General features: G+C 38.9%; 1 protein-coding gene across 3 annotated transcripts in view; it reads left to right on the top strand.

Moving 5' to 3' along the window:
• slc4a2a (solute carrier family 4 member 2a) overlaps positions 1–27411 on the top strand; it is a 384353-nt gene that overhangs the window by 349105 nt on the left and 7837 nt on the right. For all 3 annotated transcript variants that reach the window (XM_028803867.2, XM_051928815.1, XM_051928814.1), the window contains 11 exons: positions 137–332; positions 743–848; positions 982–1166; positions 1596–1812; positions 4204–4416; positions 6103–6251; positions 6409–6603; positions 7286–7495; positions 8450–8539; positions 13668–13834; positions 26947–27200. In XM_028803867.2, coding sequence (XP_028659700.2) covers positions 137–332; positions 743–848; positions 982–1166; positions 1596–1812; positions 4204–4416; positions 6103–6251; positions 6409–6603; positions 7286–7495; positions 8450–8539; positions 13668–13834; positions 26947–27200 — 1982 coding nt within the window. The remainder of the gene's footprint in view (positions 1–136; positions 333–742; positions 849–981; positions 1167–1595; positions 1813–4203; positions 4417–6102; positions 6252–6408; positions 6604–7285; positions 7496–8449; positions 8540–13667; positions 13835–26946; positions 27201–27411) is intronic.

Raw genomic sequence — 27411 nt, 5'->3', positions numbered from 1 at the left:
CAGCAGAGTAAGGCACCCAAAAACATTAACTCTGATTACAGTTTTTAGTTTCACTTTTTTTTTTTTTGTTAAAACTTGCATTGGGGAGCTGACCTGTATAGAAGAGAAATGTATTTATTAAATCCTTTATTTTCAGCCATCCTTGCGATGAGAAAGAGTTTGCCTTCCCCAGGAATATTTCAGCTGCCAGTCTCGGCTCCTTACTGGTTCACCATCACAGCACCAATCATATCGCTCAGCCACCTGGAGAGCCCTCTGTTACAGACCCACTCATGGGAGCCAGTGGGCCTAGCACTGATCCAGACACCCATGTAGACATTGAAAAAACTGAGGTTTGTTGCTGGTATCCCCTATATTTTAAAGATTACTATCTGTAATATTTGCGTGTTATAAATTACCCATTTGCTTTTAAAGCACATATTTAGCTAATTATGGATATAAAACATGGCCGATGAGCATTCATTTAGCACTGTGTTTATGAGATACATTATTATGCAGAATTCTGTTCCATTGGCATATAAGATAATCTCATACTCAGAAAATGATGGTGGTTAGTCTTATTTATGAGATGCTAATTGCATAAGTTATGGTAGTTGTGTGTATCACGCTTCACTTCTTAGTCCAGGTACAGCCTGTAAGACAGGATTCTATCAAAATATATTTGAACCAAAAACAAAGCAAGAAATTACAAGGGGTCATCATGAGACTTGTTGTTTTTAAGTACTGATGCTTTTTTTCACAGAAGGACGTCTTGCCACCTTTGGGGATGCATAAGTCCAAGTCTAAGCATGAGCTGAAGCTGCTGGAGAAGATCCCTGACAATGCGGAGGCCACTGTCGTACTTGTGGGTAAGACTGCTTCTGAAAGCTTCACATGGCTGAAGTTCCTGCATCAGTGTGGTCCTCAGAAAGCCAGGATGTGGATCGCCTGACGTATCCATCCAGTGTCTTGTTAGATAAGTGCAGTTTTCTGATGATGCAGGCAGTGTGGAGTTTCTGGAACAGCCCACTATGGCATTTGTGAGGCTGCAAGAAGCAGTGGAACTGGAGTCAGTGCTAGAGGTGCCCGTTCCGGTGCGCTTCCTTTTTGTTCTGCTTGGACCTAGCAGCACCAACATGGACTACCATGAGATTGGTCGCTCCATCTCCACATTAATGTCGGACAAGGTAAGAAGTTTTTTTTTTTTTTTTAGCTGCACAGTTTTTTCATTGGCATGTTTTATTCTTCTTCCACTGTTTTTCACATGTCCTAGATTTCTTTTTTGCTAGTATAGCAAACTGAGCCATTCAACATGTTTTGTGTAACAGTTCTACAGACTATCAAACTTAATGAATTTTGTGAAAGCAAAACTGTACATGAATGCCTTCCTTACTAATGTTGTGCAGCTTCCATTGAATTATACAAATAGACGCAGAAATTAAATGTTTAACAACATTTTATTATATTCAATGAAATACATTTACAGTACCTAGTGTGAAATATTCAAAACTTTGCTTTTTTTCTTACCGGTTTTCCAACTGACCACAAAGTGTTTTAATATTGGTTTCTGAGAACATCATAAGACTTGTGCATAATTCCTTTATTATCCCTGCCAGCATTTTCATGAAGCAGCCTACCTGGCAGATGACCGTCAGGACCTCCTCAATGCCATTAATGAGTTCCTTGACTGCAGCATCGTGATCCCACCATCTGATGTTGGTGGAGATGAGCTACTTCGGTCTGTAGCGAGTTTCCAGAAAGAGATGTTAAAAAAAAGAGAGGAGCAGGAAGTGAAGCTACTTACCAAAGAGCCCAAAACACCTGAAGAGAAAGGTAGTCACAGAGGGTGATGTGGGGGGATGATATTATTGTTAGATATATTTTCTATTGAAAGTACTTTACAAATTATGATTATAAGAACACAGACTTTTGCAATTAATATATTTATTAACATGATAGTAATCTTTATATGATTAAATAATTTATTGTACAAAGCAAAAGTGTTTTGCCCTATTGGGGTTTCTTATCTTGCTTTTACTTTAACTTTTCACCAGATATTCTCAAATCTAGGATGCCATCAGTTAAAAAAATAGACGTAATACTGTATATATTGGTTTTAGGAAAAGGTTTTGGAACTGTTAACTTAGAATTCTTGTGAGTTGTTTTTTTATCAAAGTAAGATATCATCTCTTGTACCAAGAAGTAGACAAATCCAAGGATGATTGTTTCATTTTTTTTTTTACAAATACATTACTTTGTAAATTACTATAATAATAATAATTGTGAAAATTTGACTTTGTCAAGTTTCTGGAGCAGGTGACTAATATTATGTTTCACAGCATTAACAATTTATATTTGTTAATGCTTATTATAAACAAGAAGTTCTTCCAAGCATAAATAGACTTTCTTGAAGTATGGGAATTTGCAACTTTTACCCACCTTGCAATGCATTTATCATATAAGGATCTTCCATTATATTGGATTACAGATTAGTATCATCACTTTGTATCCAAAAAGTAAGCTTTACCTGAAAAATGGATTACTTTGAATGAATAATGAAGAGAGAACATCCACACGTTGCAAAGATTAGACTTGTGTGAATTTAGTTGTAGCCTCCTTAGCAGGATATTTACCCCCAGAAAAAGGCAAAGTTTTTCCAACAAGAAAAATTGTTACTATGTGTAACTGAAACATGAAAATACAAAAATATCAACATAAATACAATAGGAAAGGTATGCCTAGTGCCACTGCTGTACTGATGCAGATTTAGTAAATGTCATTGTGTGATATGTTTTGAAACAATTACCAATGCACTGGCCAATGTTGCAATCTGGACAGTAGAAGCGTGTTCCTTTGCACAGGTTTCTTTGAAATATTTTTTTTTTCCAGTTCCTTGCACATGAGGGTAGAATGTCAGTGCCTGATTCGCATAAGCATTGCGTTATTATAGGTATCACAGAGCCAAGGCCTAGTGAATTCTTACATTTCCTCTGAAAAGAAAATTGATGGTTACAGCATTATGAACAGTGCCTTGGGTGGCTAACTCCTATCTTGTCCTCCTACTTCATCACAGTCATTTTGCCTTTTTTGGCACACAGCTACTTACACTATGGTAAACCTTCACAAGACCAAATTCACCAGGCATATCACAGCAGTTTGATCATGCAGTGGTTTATGCATCCTTCTTCAGTATTATCTGTTTGAGACCAATTCACATTGTCATCACTATTAGTTCAGTTTCAGTTTGTTCTGAAACTGACTTTACGGCTTCTTGTTTGAATGCAATTGTGTGTTTTGGTTGAAGACTTCTTCCCACTCATGAATACTGTATTAATAAGCTGCCATAGAGTTGTAGAACACATAGAAAGATTCATGACTTCAGCAAGATGGCAGCAGAATAGTACCCCAAGTGTTATTTGGGCTTAACACTCAATGTCTCATCAAAATTGGTTAACCTGAGTATTACTTGAGATTAACCATATTTACATAGAATTCCAAGCTGGACAGATGCTCTGTATTAATGCCAAGTAGGTTAATGCAGATTTTAACCTTTCACATTAGAAAAAAATTACTACATTATGCCTGATTCTGTTTTGTTTTTTGTAATATTTTAGAGAAGATTTTATAGTGAACCAAAACATGCATTTAAAAGTATCCATCCCTTACTAAAATGCTGAGATGCATTTTAGAGTACATTTTTTGCTGCAAGATGTTTTTAGTCTACTTTTCAGCAAAATTTAATGGTATTCCCAGAGAAATGAGCTTAAAGTAAAAACTTAGTCAAACTGCAAATAAATTCTTTAGAATAAGCAAGAATTTGTTTGTTTGGAATAGACATGATTCATGTTTAAATTTGTGGGAAATGGTGCGAACCTAGTTTTGTATAATGTTGTGTAAAGCTGTCTACTATAAGATACAAATCAAAGAGAAAGGAGCTGTAGAATAGCTTTTCACATGGATTCTAAGGGTATATTCACACTAGGCATGTTTGTTCTTTACTGTACCCGAGCATGATCATATCAGTGTGCATATGCCTAGAATTCTGCCACATCAGACTTGGGCCAATCTTTCTCTAATCACAGTATATTGTTCTGAATCAGGTTAGCTATTTTCCATCAGTAAATATCTGACAAGTCCACAGGCTGCTTATAGTTTGTGTAAATGTTGTGCAGGCAATCCATGAATTGCTGGTTCAGTTTCCACATAACATCCTGTGATTTTCAGCGGCCTTGCTGACTCCTCTTGTTGTGCCGGGCGACGACGATCCACTGAGACGGACAGGTCGTCCTTTTGGAGGACTGATCAGGGATGCACGTCGGAGATATCCCAAATACCTAAGTGATTTCAAGGATGCCTTCAATGCCCAGTGTATGGCTGCAGTCATCTTCATCTATTTTGCTGCTTTATCTCCTGCCATTACTTTTGGAGGTCTTTTAGGTAAGTTATTTAAAAGGCTGTTCACAAAAGAAATTGCATGAAATATTTGTACAGCTTGGTCATGGTATATTCTGCTAATTAATGTCTATGCTCATGTTTGTTTACATGCACTAAATATCAATTTTGTTACTGTGTAGTTTTTAATCATTAGTATTTTGTACTTCAAAGATATTGATTTTATTGACAGAAATATACAGTGGTACCAGTGTTGGCAGAAATTGTGTTGGATTTTTTTATTTAATCACAATATAAACGATGAAAACCTATTTTTGTTTAGGTCAATCTTTGAGTGGCCGGTGGAGATCATTTTTATATTTTAGATCATCAGGATATGATTTTTTTTTTTTTTTACTTTAATTTAAATATCTGCAGTTATTAGTAGCCAAAAAATGTATTTTATCAGAAAACAAAATAAGCCATATGAAGTAATATTTAACACAGTTTATAACCCTCTTACACATGCAAACCTTTTGAAATTGTGAACTCAACCACACTACAATACAATACACTAATTGTATATTGCTCAGTAAGGTTGTTCACCCAGAAGTTTGAGTTGATACCATTCACAAACAGGGCTAACTGTAGCACTTTTGCTGCCCTAGGCAAATCTGTAAATGGCACCCAAACCCCCAACTCCCACTTCATCTTTAGAACTTAAGGATAATTATGACACGAACAGGCCATTCAATCCAATAATCTTTGCCAACCCTAGATTCTCCAAAATAATACCAAGTCAAGATTTTACTGTCTTCCATACTACTTGGTCAGTTTTTATGTGTCTCTGGTTCTTTGTGTGAAGTTCTTTGCAATCTTAGAAACATATTTTAAATCCATTAGTCTGTGGCAGAGGGCAGGTTTTGCAGTTGTAACCAGTAGTCACTTGTAAAGCATTCTAGATGGAGGAAGAATCATTGGCAGCAAATAGTTTGATATTTTGTTCCAGCTTGACCTTATATTTGCTTTTGGCATCCTTAATGTAGTTGATATTTACCTTCTTTGTAAACAACATTATCTCCACTTTGTAAGCTTCCTCTTTAGTTTTTTTTGCAACTTTTGCAGATTTTCTTTATAAAACCATGGTTAGTCATTATTGTATTTGATAATTGTTTTAGATATTGTTTTCTTGACAGAAACTAATGTAAGAAGCAACTGTATCTGTATATCATCCAATCCATCAAATGCATCTCTACTACCATCCAGAGAGCAGAATCCAGTTCATCCTGTGGTCTCCCCATAGCTTCACTAGTCCACTTATGCACTTTAACTACTTATATGAAAATGCTACAACCTACACTGTGGCTTTGGCAGAGCAGGGCTCTTCTGGTAAATATATGAGAGAGTTGTTATTTGACACAAAAAGTGCTATACCTTTGGGCTAGAACCAAAAAGGGCTGATTAAAATATGGCTATATTTGGCATAAATATAGATGTTTCTGAGAGTGCAAATATATATTGTGGCATCTATAATACTAATAAATTCAAGTGTAGTCCTGATACTGCTATTTTCTGTGTCATTCTGTATGTTTCTTTTTCTTATGGTTGATTTTTTTTTATTTATCTGTAACACCCATAACTAAATGAGTTTCCTTTTGTGAAATAAAAAAGTTAGCATATGGTAAGTATTTATATGGGACTACCAAAGAATTATGTCATGTGACGTGAGTGATATTCTTTCTCATCTTCCAGGAGAGAAGACTAATGGCTTGATTGGTGTTTCAGAGCTTATCATTTCAACTGCTATTCATGGCATAGTGTTCTGCTTGCTGGGAGCCCAGCCATTGCTTGTGGTGGGATTTTCTGGACCTCTACTTGTCTTTGAGGAAGCATTTTATTCAGTGAGTATTATTCTGAGAAGAAGAAGGATTTAACTTTTTAACTTGATTGATAAAAGATATAATAAATGTTACGAACGTTGTACAGGTACAATAAATGTTTTCCTACTAACTAGAGATGGAGTGGATTTACATGTGTAATAATCTTTGTCTTTATTAGTTTTGCAAAGATAATGACATGGAATACTTGACTGGTCGTGTGTGGATTGGCTTCTGGCTCATCCTAATTGTACTGATTATGGTGGCCTTTGAAGGCAGCTTCCTTGTGCGCTTCGTCTCACGCTTTACCCAGGAGATCTTTGCTTTCCTTATCTCCATTATCTTCATATATGAGACTTTCTCTAAGCTGATCAAGGTGAGTCAAAAATTATGACACACATTTTTGAATAATCTAAAAAATTAAGTTATCTACAGAGAGACAAATTTTAAAGCAAATAATGTTTGTCTTGATAGTGTCGTGAGGGTGTGATGGCAGTAAATGCAGTGATACAGCTAATAGGGACATTAACACTACTATGGAAATAGAGCATATTTTAATATAAAATATTTGTTTTTCCTTTTACTACTACACTAATAATTTATAATTGAGTCTCATGTTCTATTAATCTTAGCAAATATTTGGTCTGTTTTTACATCTTCAGCTGGAGCATTAGACTTCTGTCTTGTGCATTTCATTCAGTTCCTCCTCTAAAATGTTCAGCATAATATCAAAGAAGGCCTTACATTTTACTGTATAAGTTAATGATTACAACAAAGAAAAATCAAATTGTCCCACACTGGGTCAATTTTTTTTGTGTGTGTCTTCTAAAAGATAATGTTAGTGGCTTTATTTCTTATTTGGTCAAGGACTATATGTTTCTCTCATGGTCATAATGGGAAATAATAAAAAAAAAAAACTTTCCTACTCAAATGGAAAATTTGACACTACTGTATATTCACAAAAGCACTGGGTTATTTATATATATATATATATATATATATATATATATATAAAATATATAATGTGTGTGTAATTTTATTCGGTCTTCTTTCTGCAGATATTCCAAAAGCATCCTTTGAATAGGTGCTCTGTCAGCAATGCCTCCAGCATTTCATTTGAAGAGACTGGCAACACTACAACAAAGGATACAGGAGAGGTGACAGGGGAGCCTAACACTGCCCTCCTGTCTCTTGTTCTTATGGCTGGCACCTTCTTCATTGCATTCTACTTGCGCAAGTTCAAAAACAGTAGCTTCTTCCCAGGCAGGGTATGTTGAAGAATGATTAGGTTGGCGTGCCTTTCTGCTGGAGGCAAGAATTTTCTTACAGAGAGCACAGGGCAACATTTATTTCTGTAAATTATTTGAAAGCTACATTAGCAGCCACGTATTCATGAGTGGGCATTCACCCAACTGAAGGATTACACTTTAGCTATATTAAGATGCTCAGATAAGGCTACAGATGAAAATATTATTTTTAGTGATCATTTATTGCATTACACTGCTTTAAGTAAGAAATTGCAGGTAAGTGTGCAATTTTAAGATTTAATAAAGAAATTAGCACATAACCCTAAACTGTTTTGCCAGCCTCCACTCCTTATAGATGTGAAGTAAGGGGCAATTTGCTGCACATGAAAATCTGTATAATATATGTATGAAAAATGTACTGTTTGTGTCTCTGATCATATGCAATATATTGTTGAGTTTATGAAGGTTTCCTAAACTTCACAATGCTTTTTTACCCTTTAATGGAATTTGAGTAAAGTCCTCTAATGTGTTCAGGTATTTTAAATGCTGGATAAATGTAAAGACTGTCAGCAAGGTTTATCTTGCCAGTTTAACAAAGAAAGCTGATAAGAGAAGACCTTCTTGGGAGAAGGAGAGAAGTTTTGTTCTTTCTTTCATGCAATCAATATTGAGGTTTGTGTGGAAGCCTTGAATGTGAACTTGCATTCCATGACCTTCAGTAATACTGATGGTTTCCTCTTTGTGATTATATAACATTACTTCTATTTTATATATATATATATATAACATTACTTCTATTTATTATGTGTTTTATTTTATGTTCATATATTTTATTTCTATTTATGTTTTATGTTAATTTGTTCTATTTTTGTAAAGCACTTTGGCCACAGCATTACTATGTTTTGTTTTAAATGTGCTATATAAATAAATTGATATTGACATTTAAGTTAGATTTTCATATGTATTTTTCTCCAGATTCGACGAATTATCGGGGACTTTGGGGTTCCAATCGCTATCCTCATCATGGTGTTAGTGGACTACAGCATCAAAGATACCTTCACACAGGTCAGTGAAAAGTGGCTGCTTTGTTTCTAGCTCACATATTTTTTATTTTCACTGTGAGACAAATGTTATCACTCATAGAAACAGACATAGTGGATAAGAAGTTGTAAAAATGTCAATCTACTACAAACTTCTGTGATGCCTAAATTTAAAGTGATTCATTTAATCTGCATATCTGTCTAGCTTGTCTTTTGAAGCTCTCCCGTGTGATGCTTGCAATTACCAGATTGTCATTTTTTTTAGGAGTTAAAAAAATATATCCATTCCTAGATACATTCATTAATATATGTTCTCTTAACTTGCTTATTTCTATGGTACACAGTGGACCTGCATCTAAACTGGGTATTTTTGAAGTTCTAATGGGAAAGGAGAAAAGAGGAAACACAGATGAACTGAACACAAATACTAGTCAGATGTATTCTTTATGTTAAATCCCCTTGTTATGCACATGCTCAAAAACCAAAGAAAATAAAATATTGTACTTTAGAAAATAATGGGTATCAAGCTTGACATAGTACCAATTTCAGCTGTAGTTTCAACAAGAATCTTATTTAGGAGGATTTTGATATTGTGGACCCATTATTGCAGCAGTGGAGTTATTGTTGATTACCCATAATGACAGACTGACTTTTCTAAACTAAACACTGCATAAATAGATACACATTTATTTCAATGAAGTACACTTTAGCACTCCAGTTTTATTTAACCCAATATATATATATATATATATATATATATACATACATACATGTATGTAAAATATACTGCTCAAAAAATTTAAAGGAACATAAAGTATAGCATCAAGTCAATGAAACTTTTGGGATATTGATCTGGTCAATTAAGTAGCAGAGGAGGTTGTTAATCAGTTTCAGCTGTTTTGGTGCACTAGAGGGGCAACAATGAGACGACCCCCAAAACAGGAATGGTTTAACAGGTGGAGGCCACTGACATTTTTCCCTCCTCATCTTTTCTGACTGTTTTTCACTAGTTTTACATTTGGGCTACGGTCAGTCTCACTACTGGTGGCATGAGGCAATACCTGGACTGTACAGAGGTTGCACAGGTAGTCCAACTTCTCCAGGATGTCACATCAGTACATGCCATTGACAGAAGGTTTGCTGCGTTTCCCAGCACAATCTCAAGGGCATGGAGCAGATTCCAGGAGACAGGCAGTTACTAAAGGAGAGCTGGACAGGGCTGTAGAAGGTCCTTAACACTTACCAGGGCCTACGAAAAAACTTGTAGATCCGTCCCACCTTAAATCCGTTCGCACTTCTCCGCCATCGTCTTTTGTCTTCTAAATGTGCAGATAAAGACAAGCTGCAAACAGCCGATTATTCCATCCCCCCACCGACTTAGAACGTGCACGAACTTCTCCCAGCTCATCCCTTGATTGATTATCTGGGAGTGAAGTGGAGTTTTAGAGTGGAAATAATAGATCGTTATTTGGAACACACGCATTTCATGTGTATTCCGTTTCTACAGTAATATGTGTAAACACATTTTTAAAACAGAAACGTTTTTCATATTCTAGTAGTAAATGACAAAATGTAGGCATAAACTATATAATGTATGAATCCTGAAGTCCAAATATCAAAGAAACACTTTCACGAAAGGTACAAATATAACAGAACAAGTGTGCTTGAATTCAAAAATATAACTACAGAAAAAAAAAGCCGCCTTAGTGTGCGACATTGACACTCATTTACTATGACGGCCCTGTGGCGCAACAGTATCAGTTGCTGACTGGGAATCAAAAGTTCACGAGTTCGATCCTGCATGACTCCCTTTTGAGAAGTGAACTGCTCTTATTTTTACTATTTTAGAATAAAAAGATACATTTGATTTCAGTCTGTAACAGCCGGTGTAATTTATGATATTTGTAAAAGTTAGCTTTGTTTTTGTTTTTTTTTAATTCACTTTCCATTCTCTCAGTCGCATTCAGGATCCTTCCCTACCCCATCTGACACGGCTGTTTTCACATAAAGACGCGCTATAGCTCTGCAGTGTATCACGATACATACAACAGCGTGTTTTTTTTCCCCTAATCTTGCCAGTCCCCACATGTTGCTGTATGCTGTTTCTTTTGTACTCCAGGACATGCAGAGGAAACATAGTAAAGAGCAGTAACTTCAGCGCTATATACAATCATCAGACACTCCCCATCTGACACTGCTGTTTTCACATAATGACGCGCTATAGCTCACCCAAGGAGCGCCCTTCCTACATTTATGACATGTGTACTTGTGTTGCAGTGTACACACCTCTCTGTGCTATGGTTCCTATTACACTGAACAAGCACCTGTAATTTACAGCTCTATTCATTATCTCAAAACAAATATATGTGACGTTTTGAAGAAATCATTTTATGATGCAAATAGTACCAATCAGAAAACATCGTCGAAGTAATGCAATATTATTTGAAAATGAACAGCGTCAGATTGGGTGTGATTTATACTGGCGCTGTTAGTTAGAGTCAGATCAGAAGCTGAATAAGCTCCTGTTCTGACTCTAAGTAAAAAAACATGAATTAATCAACAGAAATAACTGCGAGCAACATTTTAAACTTAACGATTTACAGTGCATACCAATTTATAAATTTTATGTCCGTTTGAGGCTACAAAGAAAAAAAAAAACACTTCCTCCCCAGTGGGGAATCGAACTCGGGTCTCTACGGCGTGGCAAGGCTGCCGTGCTCTGAATCAGCAAATCAGCGTTACGCCATGGAAGGTGTTGTGACATCCTTGAACCTTTTGTGAAAGTGTTTATTTGATTTTTGGCCGTCAGGCTTCACACATTCTATAGTTTATGCCTACATTTTGTAACATTTATTACTAAAATATGAATAAGCTTCTGTTTTAACAATGTGTTTACACAGATTACTGTAGAAACAGAACACACATGAAATGCGTGTGTTCCAAATAACGATCTATTATTTCCACTCTAAAACTCCAGTTCAGTCACTCCCAGATAATCAAACAAGGCATGAGCTGGGAAAACTTAGTGAACATTTTGCGATGGTGGGGGATGGAATAGCCGGCTTTTTGCTGCTCGTCTTAATCGACACATTTAGAAGACAAGAGAGAGGTGAGAACGGTTTTAAGGTGGGCCAGATCTACGAGTTTTTTCGTAGACTCTGGTAATTCTAGTGTTAACCCATCAGCAAGACCGGTATCTGCTCCTTTGGGTAAGGAGGAACTGGATGAGCACTGCCAGAGCCCTACAAAATGACCTCCAGCAGGTCACTGGTGTGAATGTCTCTTACCAAACAATCAGTAACAGACTTCAGAAGGTTGGCCAGAAGGCCTGACGTCCACTAGTGGGCCCTATGCTCACTGCCTGGCACCATGGAGCTCAGTTGGCATTTGCCATAGAATACCAGGATTGGCAGGTCCACCACTGGCGCCCTGTGCTTAACACAGATGAGAGCAGGTACACCCTGAGCACATGTGACAGACGTGAAAAGGTCTGGAGAAGCCGTGGAGAACGTTATGCTGCCTGTAACATCATTCAGAATGAGTGGTTTGGTGGTGGGTCAGTGATAGTCTGGGGAGGCATATCCATGGAGGGACGCACAGGACCTCTGCAGGCTAGACAACAACACCTTGACTGCCATTAGGTATCAGGAAGAAATCCTTGGACCCATTGTCAGACCCCATGCCGGTGCAGTGAGTCCTGCGTTCCTCCTGGTGCACGACAATGCCCGGCCTCGTGGCAAGAATATACAGGCAGTTGGTGGAGGATGAAGGAATTGATACCACTGACTGGCCCCAACACTCGCCTGACCTAAATCCAGTAGAACACATCTGGGACATTATGTTTCGGTCCATGCAAACTACTGAGTATGATTTTGAGTTGTTGCAATGAATTTTTGTCAAAATGGACTAGCCTGCTGCATCATTTTTTCACTTTGATTTTCAGGGTGTGTTTTAATTCAGCCTTTGTAGGTTGATAATTTTCATTTCCATCAAACAATGTGGCATTCTTTTGTTTCTAACACATTACCCAGTCCATATCAGTATAGATATCCAGCAGGATTTTTTTTCCCCATTGAGATCTGATGTGTTTTCAAAGTGTTCCTTTAATTTTTTTGAGCAGTTTCAAGTTGTTTAATGTTTGCATATGATTTTTAACAAAATGTATTTAAAATGTTGTTGCTATTGCTGCTATTGTTACTAGTATCTGAAATTTAATTAGTCACACAGAACATTACCTTGGTTTTCAGTATTGTGGTTTTTAGTTGACACACCACTACTGACTAATTGGTTCCTCAAACATTCTGTATTGATCTTCTCATTAATTACAACATAAATAACCAACCATGCTTAAAACCTCACATAATTAACATTATTAACATTAAATACCTCTTTGTGGAAATAGCGATTTGAATGCTATAATGTGCTATATGCATATGTGAGTAAGTTGAAGTTGTGTGAGTACCGATGTTAGAATTGTTCGGTTCAACTTATGCTTGATCTTCACCCTTTTGGCATACATCCTCAACCTTGTTTGAAGGTACTGCTGACAAGTTTTTTATGTTACTGTGTGTAGCTCACCCTTGCATTCCAACTCTGTACATTTTCACATACCTTTTCCTTGTCACAGACATAGACTTTTTAAATCTACAATGAGACCATATATGGTAACACTCAGTTCATGTCAATAGCCTAAATATTCATACCAGTTGTGATTGTTTCGTAACTATTGAATTACATATTAGCTTGTGCTGTTAATATTTATATGTTGATCACAGAACATGTGGATTGTTGTGTTTAAGTAAAACTCTCCTGCAATTTCAATTTTTAATAAAATTACTATTAGACATACTAGTGCCAGTATTGGATGCACATCCACTACTCAAATTTTAATCCTTTGGTTCTTCAAAAAATGTTAAACCTGACAGTTTTCCATACATGTGTTGTTGAAATCACTGTTTGTTTTTCATGAGTTACTGATCTTGGATCCTTTACAACAAGAGTATATATTATTGTTAAATTCATGCTGATAAGTCAGCTATTATCATTAGAGTATTAACCTTTTCCACTATTTTAATAACTTCCAAGCTTTTATACTGCATACTGAAATGATGACAGTACTCCAATTAAACTGTGTTGATTCATTGTATCCCTAGAAACTGAGTGTTCCCAGTGGATTTTCTGTGACCTCTCCACAAAAACGAGGCTGGGTGATTAACCCCTTGGGGGACAAAGGAGAATTTCCCATTTGGATGATGGTGGCCAGCATACTTCCCGCTGTACTTGTCTTCATTCTTATCTTCATGGAAACACAAATAACAACGTGAGTTTGTACATCTCACTTTGGTGGTCTGCCTGTTCTCTGCACCTTTGATTTTTTCTTTTTAGCATAATGTATATCCCATTCTGTAAAGTAGCACCGAAATTTAAATTTAGGAGTGCAGTGATACTACTTGTTTGTATTCATATAGGCCAAGATTGCCTTCTTACTTCTAAAGGTAAAGGCATTGAGTGATAGCAGACAGAAGAGTACTGCAGTCCCCCAGTAACATGTATCAAATGCTCAGTCCTAAATGGTTGCAGCTACTCCAATCAAACAAACAAATAATATACTGTAAACATTGTGCTTACAAAAAAGTTGGGGCTATGGCCTCAAGTAATAGGCATTTCACTCACAAAGCTACAGTCCTGTTACTTACTGAAAAGGGATCACCCAGAGTGTCACTATATAGATACTACTTAAAGGCATCAACCTGCTTGTCCCAACTGATAAGAAATAAGAACCAATAATTCTCCTAATCCTTAGTGAAAAATTATACAGCCTTATTCAAAGCTGCAGCCAGGCACAAAAATTTTACTTAAACATAGTAGTGAAACATAAACAGAATCAAAAATGGAAAAAGTTGCCATAAATAGAATACAACCTAGACAGTAGGCAGAGACTGGAGATGTGATTCATAGGTCATCTTGAAGATCAGATGTTATTTGTCCTTTGTGTTGCATTGGAATAACTCAGTCCATTGTTAATAAGGCTACATTCTAGGTCCCTTTGCACAATCTGCCCAAGTTCTCCTTTCTTTTCAGCTGCACACCTTAGCTCATTGTCTGAGTTTATAATTACTAATTACACTAAATCCATTTGATTGGGCTTAAGGAATATTAAAGGAATTTTTAATAATTGTTTTCCTACAATGGTTTATTTAACAATATTTAAGTAAAAATACATACATGTGTTTAGGATATTGTGAGCATATGACTGAATGGCTTGACATGTAGATTATGCAAAAAAATAATGAGAGATTTTGCCATTTACACTTTAAATATTGCTTGCTGCTGTCCAGCATTGGTCACCATAGACCCCTGTTATATCGTATGGCAGGCATGTCAAACACGCGGCCCCCGGGCCGCATGCGGCCCGCACGACAGATCCTAGTTAGCACTGAACTTGTACAAAATGATTGATTCAATCACAAACGATAGTATTCTGCATCTTCGGTGTTACTTATTGACTTTTCTTACTTCTGCCTTCTGACAAAAGCGTGTTTTCCCATGGCATTACGGTACCAGAAACGTCATCTGCTAGTATAGCCACGAGCCTTGACAAGTTAATTAGCTGCAGCGTCACAACTGAAGTGCTAGGCTGCAGCAGGGGTGGCCTTAGGCATGTGCAAACTTTGCACCTGCACAGTGCCGCCAAATCCCAGGGGCCGCCACGCCAATATATATTGAATATAAAACAGAAAGAGAAAATAACGACACAGCTGACAGCAATGTGGCTGAAAAACATTCTGTTTCTTGTTAATTAGTACGCTGTATTTACAAATGTTGCTAGAGTCGGAGCAGTAAGCTATATGTAGTATTATAACATTCTGCCGTAATGAGAATATCATGGGCCGCCACTTGGTTTTCAAGTTAAGGACACGCGTATATAAAAGCGTGTCATGAGCACGAGGTGGCTATGCAGTGTCCGCACGGATGTGGCCATCCGCCGTGCGTAAGATACCGTATTGACATTGCCAGGCGAAGGGGCCACCGATTCTTTCTCTGCCCAGGGCCGCCTAGAGCCGCCCCTGCTAAGGCTACACTACTGACTGGGTTGCTGAGACTGGCCACTGGGCAGAACTGACCATCACGAGTAGTAATAGCCCGCATATTTTCATGTTTTTTTGCTCTAGTTTCATGTAATTTTGTGCTAGTATTGTAACGAACAGTTAGTGCAGACTACAGCTGAAGATCTGAAGTGGACTGAAGTTGGTGAGTTGTTTATTAACATTTTTGTGATTTTGAGTTTGTAAAATTATTGTAGGTCAGGTGGCTTTTTGCATATCGTCTTATTTTACAATATAAACTTTGAAGTAAACTTAGTAAAGCAAAATTTGATTTTTGGAGGATTTGTTTTCCAACTTGAATTACTGAGCAATGAATTCAGTGAGCATTTTCGTGATTTCAGTTCACACAAACATGCAGGGCATTGCGCTGCTCTCTTACAACGTTGAGAATGCGCCTGAGAATATCCAAATGGAATTGATTGAAGTGCAGTCAGATTCTATTCTGAAGGCAAAATACAATGAAGTTGGTGTGCCAGGCTTGTATGCTTACCTGCCACCCTCGTATGTGCAGATCCGTAAGTTGGCATCGAGAGTACTGTCTATTTTCAGAAGCACTTACCTTTGTGAGCAATTGTTTTTGTTAATGAAAGCTACCAAAACCCCACATCGCTCAGGACTTACCATCGAGCACCTTTCATCCCTCATAAAAGTTGCAGCTGCACAAGATTTCAAGCCTGATATTGACGTACTGGTTACTAACAAGAGATGCCAAGTGTCGGGACAAAAGAAATAAATCTCACACTGTAAGGCTACTATATAAGCAATGAATATAATATAATGAATATCAATCATCAAGACACTATATAAAAGAGGTCAGGATTGTCCTTCCGTCCCGTGAGTGCAAAGCGTAGCGGTATTCCGCTTATCACAGACTTACCGCTTGCGGCTTACGGTACGAAGCGACGCGATGTGAGCAGAGTTCTGGTGCTCCCATCGTTCCCTTGCTTTTGTGCGCGATGCGCTGGAAAAATAGACAAAATTATGTCTCTAGAAATAATTAATGTTGATGGAGTACAAATAACTTTGCAAAAGGTCAGGGGCTGCGAATTGCTGGATCCTGGTTCCAGCGCCCAGAACCGCATCGTTGGACTTGGTACTCCAATACTGGTAGTGCGGTGAAGGAGATCGATCACATCCTCGTGAGCAGATACCGGAGGCTCTTGCAATACTGCAGGGGTCTACAGAAGAGCCCAGTTTGTGAATTCTGAGCACAGACTTGTTGTTGCTACTCTTAGGATCCAGCTTAGGTCCAGTAGGTTACCACCTACTAGGAAAATGAGCCTGGACTTGGCCAGACTCCAAGACCAGGCTGTTTCTAATGAGTTTGCATGCAGTTTGTGTGAGGAACTTGCAGATTTGGGTGCGACTGCCGATTCTAATGTGATGTGGGAGACCTTCTGTGACAAGACCCTTAAGGTTGCTGAGGGTTGTGTTGGTGTTACCGGTGTTCCCAGAAGGAGCTGTTTCATCTTGCAAGCCACCCTGGATATCATCGAGAGGAGTCGCAGCGCACGGCTCAGTGGCAACTCTGGCCTGTACTGGGAACTGAGAAGGACGGCTACAAGGGCTCTGAGGGCAGATAAAGAGGCATTTGTTAGAGGGATCTGTGACCAAGTGACGCACCATCTGTGGTCTAGCGAATCACGTCCTGCTTACAGAGGAATTGAAGCATTACGCACATCCGAATCTGTTCCTCAGAGAGTTGCAGTCAGGGCGGCTGATGGAACGGTCCTTATGGATGACACTGCAGTTGTGACCTGCTGGGCTGGCTACTTTGAGCAGTTGTTCAAAGCTGATTCTCCGGCTAGGACGTTGGATATCTCTGGGTCCACGGTTCTTGGGGCTGATCCTCCAATTAGCTGTGAACCACCCAATCTCACTGAGATTGCACAGGTGGTGAACCAGCTGAGGGGAGGCAAGGCTGCAGGGATCTGTGGTATCCGGGGTGAACTTCTCCAGGCTGGTGGTAAGGCTGTCCTCCTGGCATTGCAAGCAATCTTTGCTTCCATTTAAGAGACTGGCATCACACCCACTGACTGGAAAACAGGACTTGTTGTCCCTACCTGGAAAGGGAAGGGTGATTGCCTGGATTGCAGCAACTAACAGATAGAGATAAGAGATAACACTGCTCTCAGGTCCGGGTAGATCCTTGCTAGGGTCATCCTCAATAGGATCTGTAATCACTTGCTCACCTACCACCAACCGGAACAGTCTCGTTTTACGCTTAACAAGTTTACCATCGACCGCATCCTGGCAATCATGGAGCTCAAACGCGAATATCGGCAGAGTTTCTTTGCAGCCTTTGTCGATTTTTGTAAAGCATTCAACTCAGTTGATCGAGCTGCCCTGTGGGACATCCTGAGGGTTTGCGGGATCTCCTCGAGGTTGCTGGATATCATGGCCGGCCTGTACACTGGTACTGTGAGTGCTGTGCAGAATGGAGGCAGGACCTCTGCGTTTTTCCCAGTTGATTCGGGGGTTCGTCAGGGGTGTGTTCTTGCTCCTACTCTGTTCAATGCTTGTATGGACTGGGTGTTGGGCAAGGTCATGTGGTCCAGCGGCTGTGGGGCATCTGTTGGTGAAGAAAGATTCATGGATCTTGTCTTTGCTAATGATGCTGTGATCTTCGCGGAGTCAATGAAGGCTGTGATCGGGGCACTCGAGAGACTGAGCGAGGAGTCTGAGAGTCTGGGCTTGCGAGTGTCCTGAATAAAAACCAAGATCCAGGCCTTTAATGACCTCTTGGGCACAGCCATTAGCAGTGTGTCTGTCTGCGGAGAGAGTGTCGACCATGTTGAGAGGTTTACTTACCTTGGCAGCTACATTGATGTCTCTGGTGACTCTTCCTATGAAGTCAGTAGATGGATTGGGAGAGCATGGGGGGTCATGAGGTCTCTGGAAAGGGGTGTGTGGCGCTCCCGATATCTATGCAAAAGGACAAAGGTCCAAGTCTTTAGATTCCTGGTGCTTCCTGTCCTGCTATATGATTGTGAGACATTGACACTATCCAGTGACCTGAGACGAAGACTGGACTCCTATGGGGTGTCTCCGGAAAATCCTTGGGTACCATTGGTTTGACTTTGTGTCGAATGAGCGGTTGCTCATGGAGACCTGAATGAGGCACATTACTTGCATTGTTGAGGGAGTGTCAGTTACAGCACTACGGCCATGTGACGCGTTTCCCTGAGGGTGATCCGGCTCGTAAGATCCTCATTGTTGGGGACCTAAGTTGCTGGACCAGGCCAAGGGGTCACCCATGTAACACCTGGCTGCAGCAGATACAAGGTCAATTCTGGAGGGTGGGACTGGACCACATGTATGCCTGGGGGGTTGCCAACCAGGATCCCGAGTTGTTTTGTCATGTAGTGGGTGCGGCAACACAATGTACCGGTGCATGCTCCCCAACTTGACTTGACTTGTAGTCAAATCTCACAATGCTTCAACATTCCCAGAATGGAAATGAGATGGGTTCATAATCTTCTTGTAATATGTGCATTTTTTATTTTATTTGGCTATATTGCCTATTATTCTATTTCAAACCTTTATTTAAGGTTTGATGCAAATACAGTGTTCTCCCCAGAAATTTTTTCCAGCCAAGTGGCATGACAAAGTAGCCAGGTGGGATGGGACAGGGAAATTTGGTGGTGGGGAAAATTAAATGTGCACTATTTTTATTAGTTAATTATTAATTATTTTCCATTGCTCAATATGACTTCTTTTAAGGTTTGACACTTCCGCCAGAATATTTTCATTAAATTTAAGAAGTATCCAATTCAGGATCCTGCAACCGTAACAAAAATTTTAAATAACAATTGTTATGACATAAACCAAGAGGCACAAGTATTGTCGCTGTCGGGAAGAAAAGTGAAAACAATGAAAAAAAGGTATGGGAAACCTAATGAAGGTTATATATACACACACGAGTCAGCACAAGGAAAGGGGGAGAATTCAAAGATGGAGAAATCAAAGAATAAAAGAAACAGAAGGAGGTTAAAGGACGTGAAAGGCTGTCTTAGAAGGACGATCTGGCCACCTGAAAGGAGGAGACCGCATAAGATGGGGCCCCATGAAGGAGCGTAGCTGTGGCGCTCTAGGGGCTAGTTCACCCCACTGAACATCCAGGTGGAGTGTGGCGAGCAAGGCAGGTGCCCTCTCTAGGATTCCGAGGTGCGACCAAGTGAGCGCGAAGGAAGAAGGGAGGAGAGCCGATGCCTGGAGGCAGCCAAGATGGAGGTCAGCCGAAAGGAGTTCGTGGCTGCTGAGTCTCTGCCGGCTACGCGAGCAATGGGTAAGCCGGGGAGAAAGAGAAGGAGGTGGGCTGAGATCAGGAGGAGTTAGACTGCATTTTAACCACAGATTTTTTTAATGGATTTATTTATTGATTTTTATTCCCACTTTTTATTGGATTTTTTTATGGATTTATGTATGTATTTTTTGGGGTTTTTTTACTTTTTTCATGGTCCAGGAAGCTTTCTTTTCGAATTCTTGAGCATGGCACGTTTACCCAAAGTAACTCCCTCCTTGGGGGGTGTTTGTTTGAATATTTCATGCACAATGAGCACCACATACCATTTCCTTTGACCATTTGCCAATCAAAATCTTTAAACCATTGTTGGTTGATGCTGGATAAGCAGTGTTTAGATTTATCAATTGGCAGTGTGTGTGCTGAAGAGAGTTTCCCCTGATGGACCAGCCTCTGCAATGTCTTTGTCTGAAATTGCCACATCAGGAGTTGACGCTGCACCGTCATTAGTTTGTGGCATCTCTTTTCTGACAAAACTGAGCAGTGTTGTTTTCTGAACACTTTTTTTACTCATGTTGGTAAAACGTTTGGAAAAAATTAAAAGCACCTATGAATAAGACTTTTGAGTGGCAAAGTGGGAGCCTGTTGGATATTCAATGGACACTTGCACTACGGCAGGGCAAGATATGAACAAAAAAAGGAATGGCAGCTGGGTCACTTTGACAAAACCCTCAGCAACTCAGTGACAAAACTTTTGCTCAGGACACAGTGTGTGTGCAAGGATTTCTGCACACTTTATGCAATATGGACGCAGGTCCAAATATGAGCAAATATAAAAATGGCAGAGGGGAGTCACTTTAACAGGAACCACAGTGAATGCTACAAGGATTTTTGCACACAGAACACACCTAATGCTTAAACAACTGTATATATATTGGTTTGCTATGTACTGAACAAGTAGAGAGCAGTTGTACGCTACACAGACTGCACTGACACTGAGAACAGAGACGTCACTTCCTGACGCCCTTTTTCTGATATCTGACAGGCTGGTTCCACTAGACTTTTTTATTTTATCAGTCCTCCTCTCGCCGCCCACCTCCACATCCTGTTTGCTAGTGAACTGCCGCTCCGCCTCGTCCCCGCTATTAGCTTGTTCAGCATCAAGTGACGGCAACATTCCGCCCCGCGCCTCTCCCCTCACCACATGCAATCCTGCTTCTAAAATATTTGCCTACCCACCTGCTCATCCCTTGCCATCTCAGCAGATAATTAGATCTACCTGTGCCTGTAGATCTGTGGCTGTCATCTCTCAATGTCATGCGAGATATTAGCCGGGCGGAGTGCCCGGCTAAAAGACGCTAGGGAAAACACTGCAAATATGTTATTGTATATCAGATATTTTGATATTGTACACTTTAAATTTCTGTGAAGCACTTTGAGTATGGAAAAGACACTGTATACTGTAAATACAATGTATAATAATAATTACTATTTTTTATTATTATGGGGTTACTGCTATTATGAGGAGCAGGGTTAGGAATAATAGGAGTATGTGGGTGCCGTGGTCAAAACACATCCTTTAAAAAAAAAAAAAAAAAAATTCCATTGCTCTTTCAATTGAACTAAAAGTTTATCATTATTGCCAGTTTTTACCCAGTTACAGGTAGACTCCCATTATAATGAAATTCATGGGACCACAGAAATATTTTGTTACAATGGAATTTTCGTCATAAAGAATATGAAGAAAATAAGTATACTGTGGTGATGGGGGTTGTCGACAATTCAGTATCTTTTTTTTTTTTTTATATTTTATTAATTTTTATTGTAATCATTCCATACAAATAGATCAATTTATAACCAAACAAATTGAAGACAAATCAAACCCCATCCCTGAGCATCAGCATCTCTAACCGCAGCACAACAAGGACAGCTTCATAGCTGTTCTGCTGTGTCTTACCGCGTAACATGCTTGTTGCATGATGTTTACAACATTTAACACCCAACCTGGACTCACCTGTCTGTCATGCAACTAACTCTGTGACCCATGTTTGACAATACATGTATGGAAAAAAAACGCTTCTTGAACTGCAAAAAATATTTTATTTGAAAGTAAGACATTAGATATAACTTTTTTTTATTACTTAGAAATAAAGTGGAACCTCGGGTCACGGCCATAATTCATTCCAAAACTCGACCCGATTTGGTCGTGACCCAAAGTAATTTCTCCCATAGGATTGTATGTAAATACAATTAATCCATTCCGGACCGTACGAGCTGTATGTAAAAATAAATTTTTTTAAAGATTTTTAAGCACAAAAATAGTTAATTATACCATAGAATTCACAGTGTAATAGTAAACTAAATGTTTACTTACTTCTTCTGTAATGTTTACTACTTCTGCTTGTGCTCTCTCGCTCGCTATCTCTCTCACTCGCTCGCTGCACAGGAAGAGACTGAACATGTGCGGAAGTCATTGGTGCGTACGAACCGAAAGGGAAACAGGCTTGTTCGTCACCTGAGTGTGTGGTTGTGAACAGATGCAAAAGTTTGGCAAACTTTTTGGTCGTAACCCAATTTGTATGTGGTTCGAGACATTCGTGACCCGAGGTTCCACTGTACAAGTATGAATACAAAATGAAAATGGACATTTGATGTAACCTTTTTTTTTTTTGTATAGAAATACAAACACACTAATTTTTTTATTGTTTTTGTTCAGGTCTCAACACCCGATCTTTAACTTTGTCTTCTATTTTTTTTTTTTTTTTTTTTTTTTTGATCCTTCAAAATTGCTTACAGTGCTGAAGGTGCAATTCTGAATGCTTTCGCTACGTCTTTTTTCTTCATTCCAGAAGCAACTTTTTCCAGAATTGTTCATTTTTCTTTCAGCGTAAACTGACGCCATTTCTCACATTCTTTTTTGTTCATTAAACTCAAATAGCACAGCATCCACACATGAAACAGCTACCCTCGTGAATGCTCGGTGGAGCACTGACTCGGAATTCAGCTATGTGTATGATGTCTCTCATACACTTGTGCTGAGCCTCGCTGAGACTGCCCAGGATTAGAAATTTTGCAACAGACTGTCACTTTCTTTAGGTCTAACAAGAAAGAGACTGTCTGTTGAAGGTTTCCAAAAACTAGCCAAAGTCTAAGTGTGGCATTAAGTATTTTTACATGTCATAATATTATCTTGGTAAAAACAAAGTTTGTTATATTGAAATTAACATCCGTTTTACATGATGTTTGACCTGTATGTGATGTATTCAGTAGTAAAAATACATGCTGTTTGTACACTTTGAGAGGGTTATGTGACTATTCAATCAGCAAAGCTGTGAGTGGTAATGGGAAGATGTATCATTTGTTAATTAGCAAAGCAAAATAAGAAAATCAACAACTTCATAGCCTCTGATAAGAAAAAAATGAGTCTTTTCATTTATAGTTTGCTGAGATAGGCTCCAGCTTCCCAGTGAACCTGCCCTGAATAAGTGGGGAAAATAGATGTTTCAAACCAAAACATTTCTGTACCCATGCTTTGTAATGAGTTTATGATGGTGATAAAATGAGCTGCTATAAATGTCATTTTTATTCCAAAATAACACAATTTGATGTTCCATACCTTCAACATTGGCCAGGCACTGACATGGCTAAGCATGATTTGACGTAATATCTAATGTAGTAAGAGACAGCTCAGCAACAGGGGGACGCAAAATTAGAAGAGCTGCTGAAAAATACTATTTTAATTACCTAACAAATACTCAATTTATGTTGGATGTTAGGTTTTTGGAGAACATCATTATAAGTAAAATGTGATGAACTATTTGAATATTGTCAGAGACTGCAATGCAGCCTGCAGTTTGTACTATATTGATACATACGAGAGTTAATTCAGTTAGTCATTCATGCTGTTGGGTTAATTCTTGGAAGAGCCCACTGACATGAGCTGTAGCAGAGGTCTGATCACAAGTACAAACACCAGAGACTGTTTTTACTGGTGTTCTGGAATAATAGAAAATATTTAATTTTGCATTTTATTAAGTGCTATTATCCAACTAATGTTTCCTAAATGTGTAAATGCAAACATAACTCTGATAACAGCAGACAATAGATACCTAATAAAATGACCTGTTGATAAAGTTGATTTGAAATGAGTTTTTAGAAAGATTGCTTTAAACAGTTGGTGAAAATTAATGTATCTTGAAGAATCTCTGTGCTTATATGCTGACTAGCAAAATACCTGTGCTTTGCAGCGGGGAAGTACTGCTTTAAAATTTTTATTAAGAAGAAAAGTAAACCTTTTTAAACTGAGGGAAAATATACCAATAATTATTTGTTAAGGACCTCTTTGTATACCATGTTGTCAGTTCAGCCCTCCAGTTGTAATATGACCAAGCTGTGTGCTGAGCTTACTCTTGAGCATGCAATGTATAGTTGGCCATGTGAAAAGCAATCTTGCCTCAAATCAATGCCAACCTTTTTGTAGGGTCTGTCCCTGAGACTTATTGTCATTGCGAAGCAGAGCCTTACTGGAAATTGGAGGCGTTTTGAATTGAAATGGGTTTCATCGATAACTTTGCATTTGAGAGTTTAAACATTCATAAACATCAAACTGTCCACTATTCAAATTGTCACCTGTGAATCTAAGATGTTTAACAGGCATTGGCGGTTTTCCAAAGGTGTAAAATATTTGGCCATTTCGGTACACTTGAAAGCGACAACCGAACAATTCAGAGGCAGCCATCAACTCACATGCAGAACCATAGGTGAAGGGCTTAAGCATTTCACTCTTATAGTGCTCCTGTGTAGTATAATTATCTCCTGTACCGTCATCAGTCCACACCTTGAACCTGTCCCAGTCATTCAATACATAAGACACAATGTTCCTCCAGATATCAAGAGTGAGCCTGATATGGCTGTGCAATATATAACACAGAGAATGGAAAAGGCAGTCGCCATCTCTGGGCATGGAAACCACTTGGTAAGTGACAGTTCTTTGATCGATGGTGATCACCACGATAGACATGTTAATGGAGGTACGGTTGGAACGATAAAGGAAATGGGTACCTGAACAATGTAAACTAAGTCTAAAATACCTACACAATAACTATAATCGTAATAAACGAACAATAAAACAGCAGAGAAGCCATGGATTAAATAAAAAGGCTGCAGTTATCAGCAGGGAGACGTGAATACTGTGGCGAAGCAAGGAAGGGAATGAAGAGACCAGAGCGGTGGACGGCCTTATATAGGCAGGCAGCCAACTATGTGGGAGGCGTGGGGATGGGGGACCCAACGCCGCCTCACACAGTGACTGAGCTGCAGGCTATGGACGTATACATTGGAACTTTGGTTCACGACCATAATTCATTCCAAAACTCTGGTCGTAAACCGATTTGGTCGTGAACCGAAGCAATTTCCCCCATAGGATTGTATGTAAATACAATTAATCCGTTCCAGATGGCACGAACTGTATGTACATATATTTTTTTAAAGATTTTTAAGCACAAATAAAGTTAATTACACCATAGAATGCACATCGTAATAGTAAACTAAATGTAAAAACATTGAATAACACTGGGAAAACCTTGAACAACAGAGAAAACTAACGTTGCAAGAGTTTGCGCAATATATAGTCTTACGACCCGATTGCTGTATAAACACTTTTTTTAATGAGTTTTAAGCACAGGGGAAAAAAAGGAACATTTTGAACAAATCCGAACTTTATTTAAAAACCAACCACAAGCAACCAAGAAAGTAACATTGCAGGAGTTCACGCTCATAGCCTTAAAACCTGATCGCAGGGAAAAAAAATGAACATTTGAAAAATCCTTAACTTAATAAACAACCAAGAAAAGTAACATTGCAACAATTCACGCTACGAGATGAAAAATGAACATTTGAAAAATTCCGTAATACAAAGACTAACCATAAAACACCAAGAAAACTAACCTTGCATGAGTCGAGTTCTGGCATGAACTGAGGAGGAACTGGGTGGAGAGGAGGTTACAGTGCTTAGAAGCCATGGTTAACTGCAAAAGCACACAAAATACCGTAGAGCACAAAGAGTTCACAGGTAAAGCACGCACGTCTGACTGAGAACAATGAACAGGGAGAGGCTGAACACGTGCTTAAATACAGTAATCGGTGCGTACGAACCAGAAGGGAAATGAAATAGATCACAAAGAGTTCACAGCGAAAGCACGCACGCACGTCTGACTGAGAACAATGCAACACGTGTGGAAATCATCGGCGCGCACAAACCGAAAGGGAAACTGGCTTGTTCGTATACCAAGTGTGTGGTCGTTTACTGAGGCAAAAGTTTGGCGAACTTTTTGGTCGTAAACCGATTTGTACATGTACCGAGACATTCGTGAACCGAGGTTCCACTGTATATGTACATAAGTAGGATTCAGTTAGCATTGGGAACCTGCGTACCAAATTTCTTGAAGATGGGCCCATAAGTAACAAAGACCGTTGGAAAGTTCAATATGGCGACCGACAGTGACATCATACCACCGAAATAAGTACGTACATCGGTTTCGGTTAGCGCAGGGAAGCCACCTACCAAATTTCGTGAAGATGGGGCCATTAATAAGAAAGTTTAACATGGCGGACGTTGTCGACCGTTATGACCGTTACGCGTAGAATTTCGAAATGAAACCTGCTTAACTTTTGTAAGTAAGCTGTAAGGAATGAGCCTGCTAAATTTCAGCCTTCTACCTGCACGGGAAGTTGGAGAATTAGTGATGAGTGAGTCAGTGAGGGCTTTGCCTTTTATTAGTATAGATTTGGTGTTGGTGGTGTTTAGATTTTAATATTGCTGATTAAGCATAACTTATTTTTCAATGATTGAAATGTAAATGTCAACTAATAAATTTAAGAGAAATAACATATGAGTATCCTGTATCGTTCTTTGAAAATTCCACGTTGGCGTGATCCCCCTGTAGTGTTGTAATTTTCTGTACTGTTAATTTTCTAACAATTTTGTTTGAATGCTAGCAAGTAATGAGTAAGCTTTTCTAGTGTGTCCACTATATCTTACTTGCTTTCTTGCGTCCTCATAAATTTATTTTCTCTGTGTTCCAGTTTGATCATCAGCAAGAAGGAAAGAATGCTAGTGAAAGGCTCTGGCTTCCATCTGGACCTGCTTCTCATTGTAGCCATGGGAGGTTTTTGTGCCTTGTTTGGCTTGCCCTGGCTTGCTGCTGCCACTGTCCGCTCCGTCACGCATGCCAATGCACTTACTGTTATGAGCAAAGCCGTGGCTCCTGGGGACAAGCCCAAAATTCAGGAGGTCAAGGAACAGAGGGTGACAGGCCTCCTTGTAGCTATTCTTGTTGGTATGTCATACCAGATTTAATTTTATTCCCATCTGGATGCTGAAAATTAGTCTAAAAGTTTAGGATGTTTTTAAATGTTCATTTCCCAAAGATAATGATGATGACATAAAGATGTATATTTGCAACATGCCAAAAATGTGTTAGTGGGATATTTTATAAAAATGATTGTATTATTTAGTAAATGGTAACAGCAATTTTCTTTGTATGTGAA

Source organism: Erpetoichthys calabaricus, chromosome 6, assembly GCF_900747795.2.
Source record: "Erpetoichthys calabaricus chromosome 6, fErpCal1.3, whole genome shotgun sequence".
Classification (NCBI taxonomy): domain Eukaryota; kingdom Metazoa; phylum Chordata; class Cladistia; order Polypteriformes; family Polypteridae; genus Erpetoichthys; species Erpetoichthys calabaricus.
This window is presented reverse-complemented; position numbering and strand designations above follow the sequence as displayed.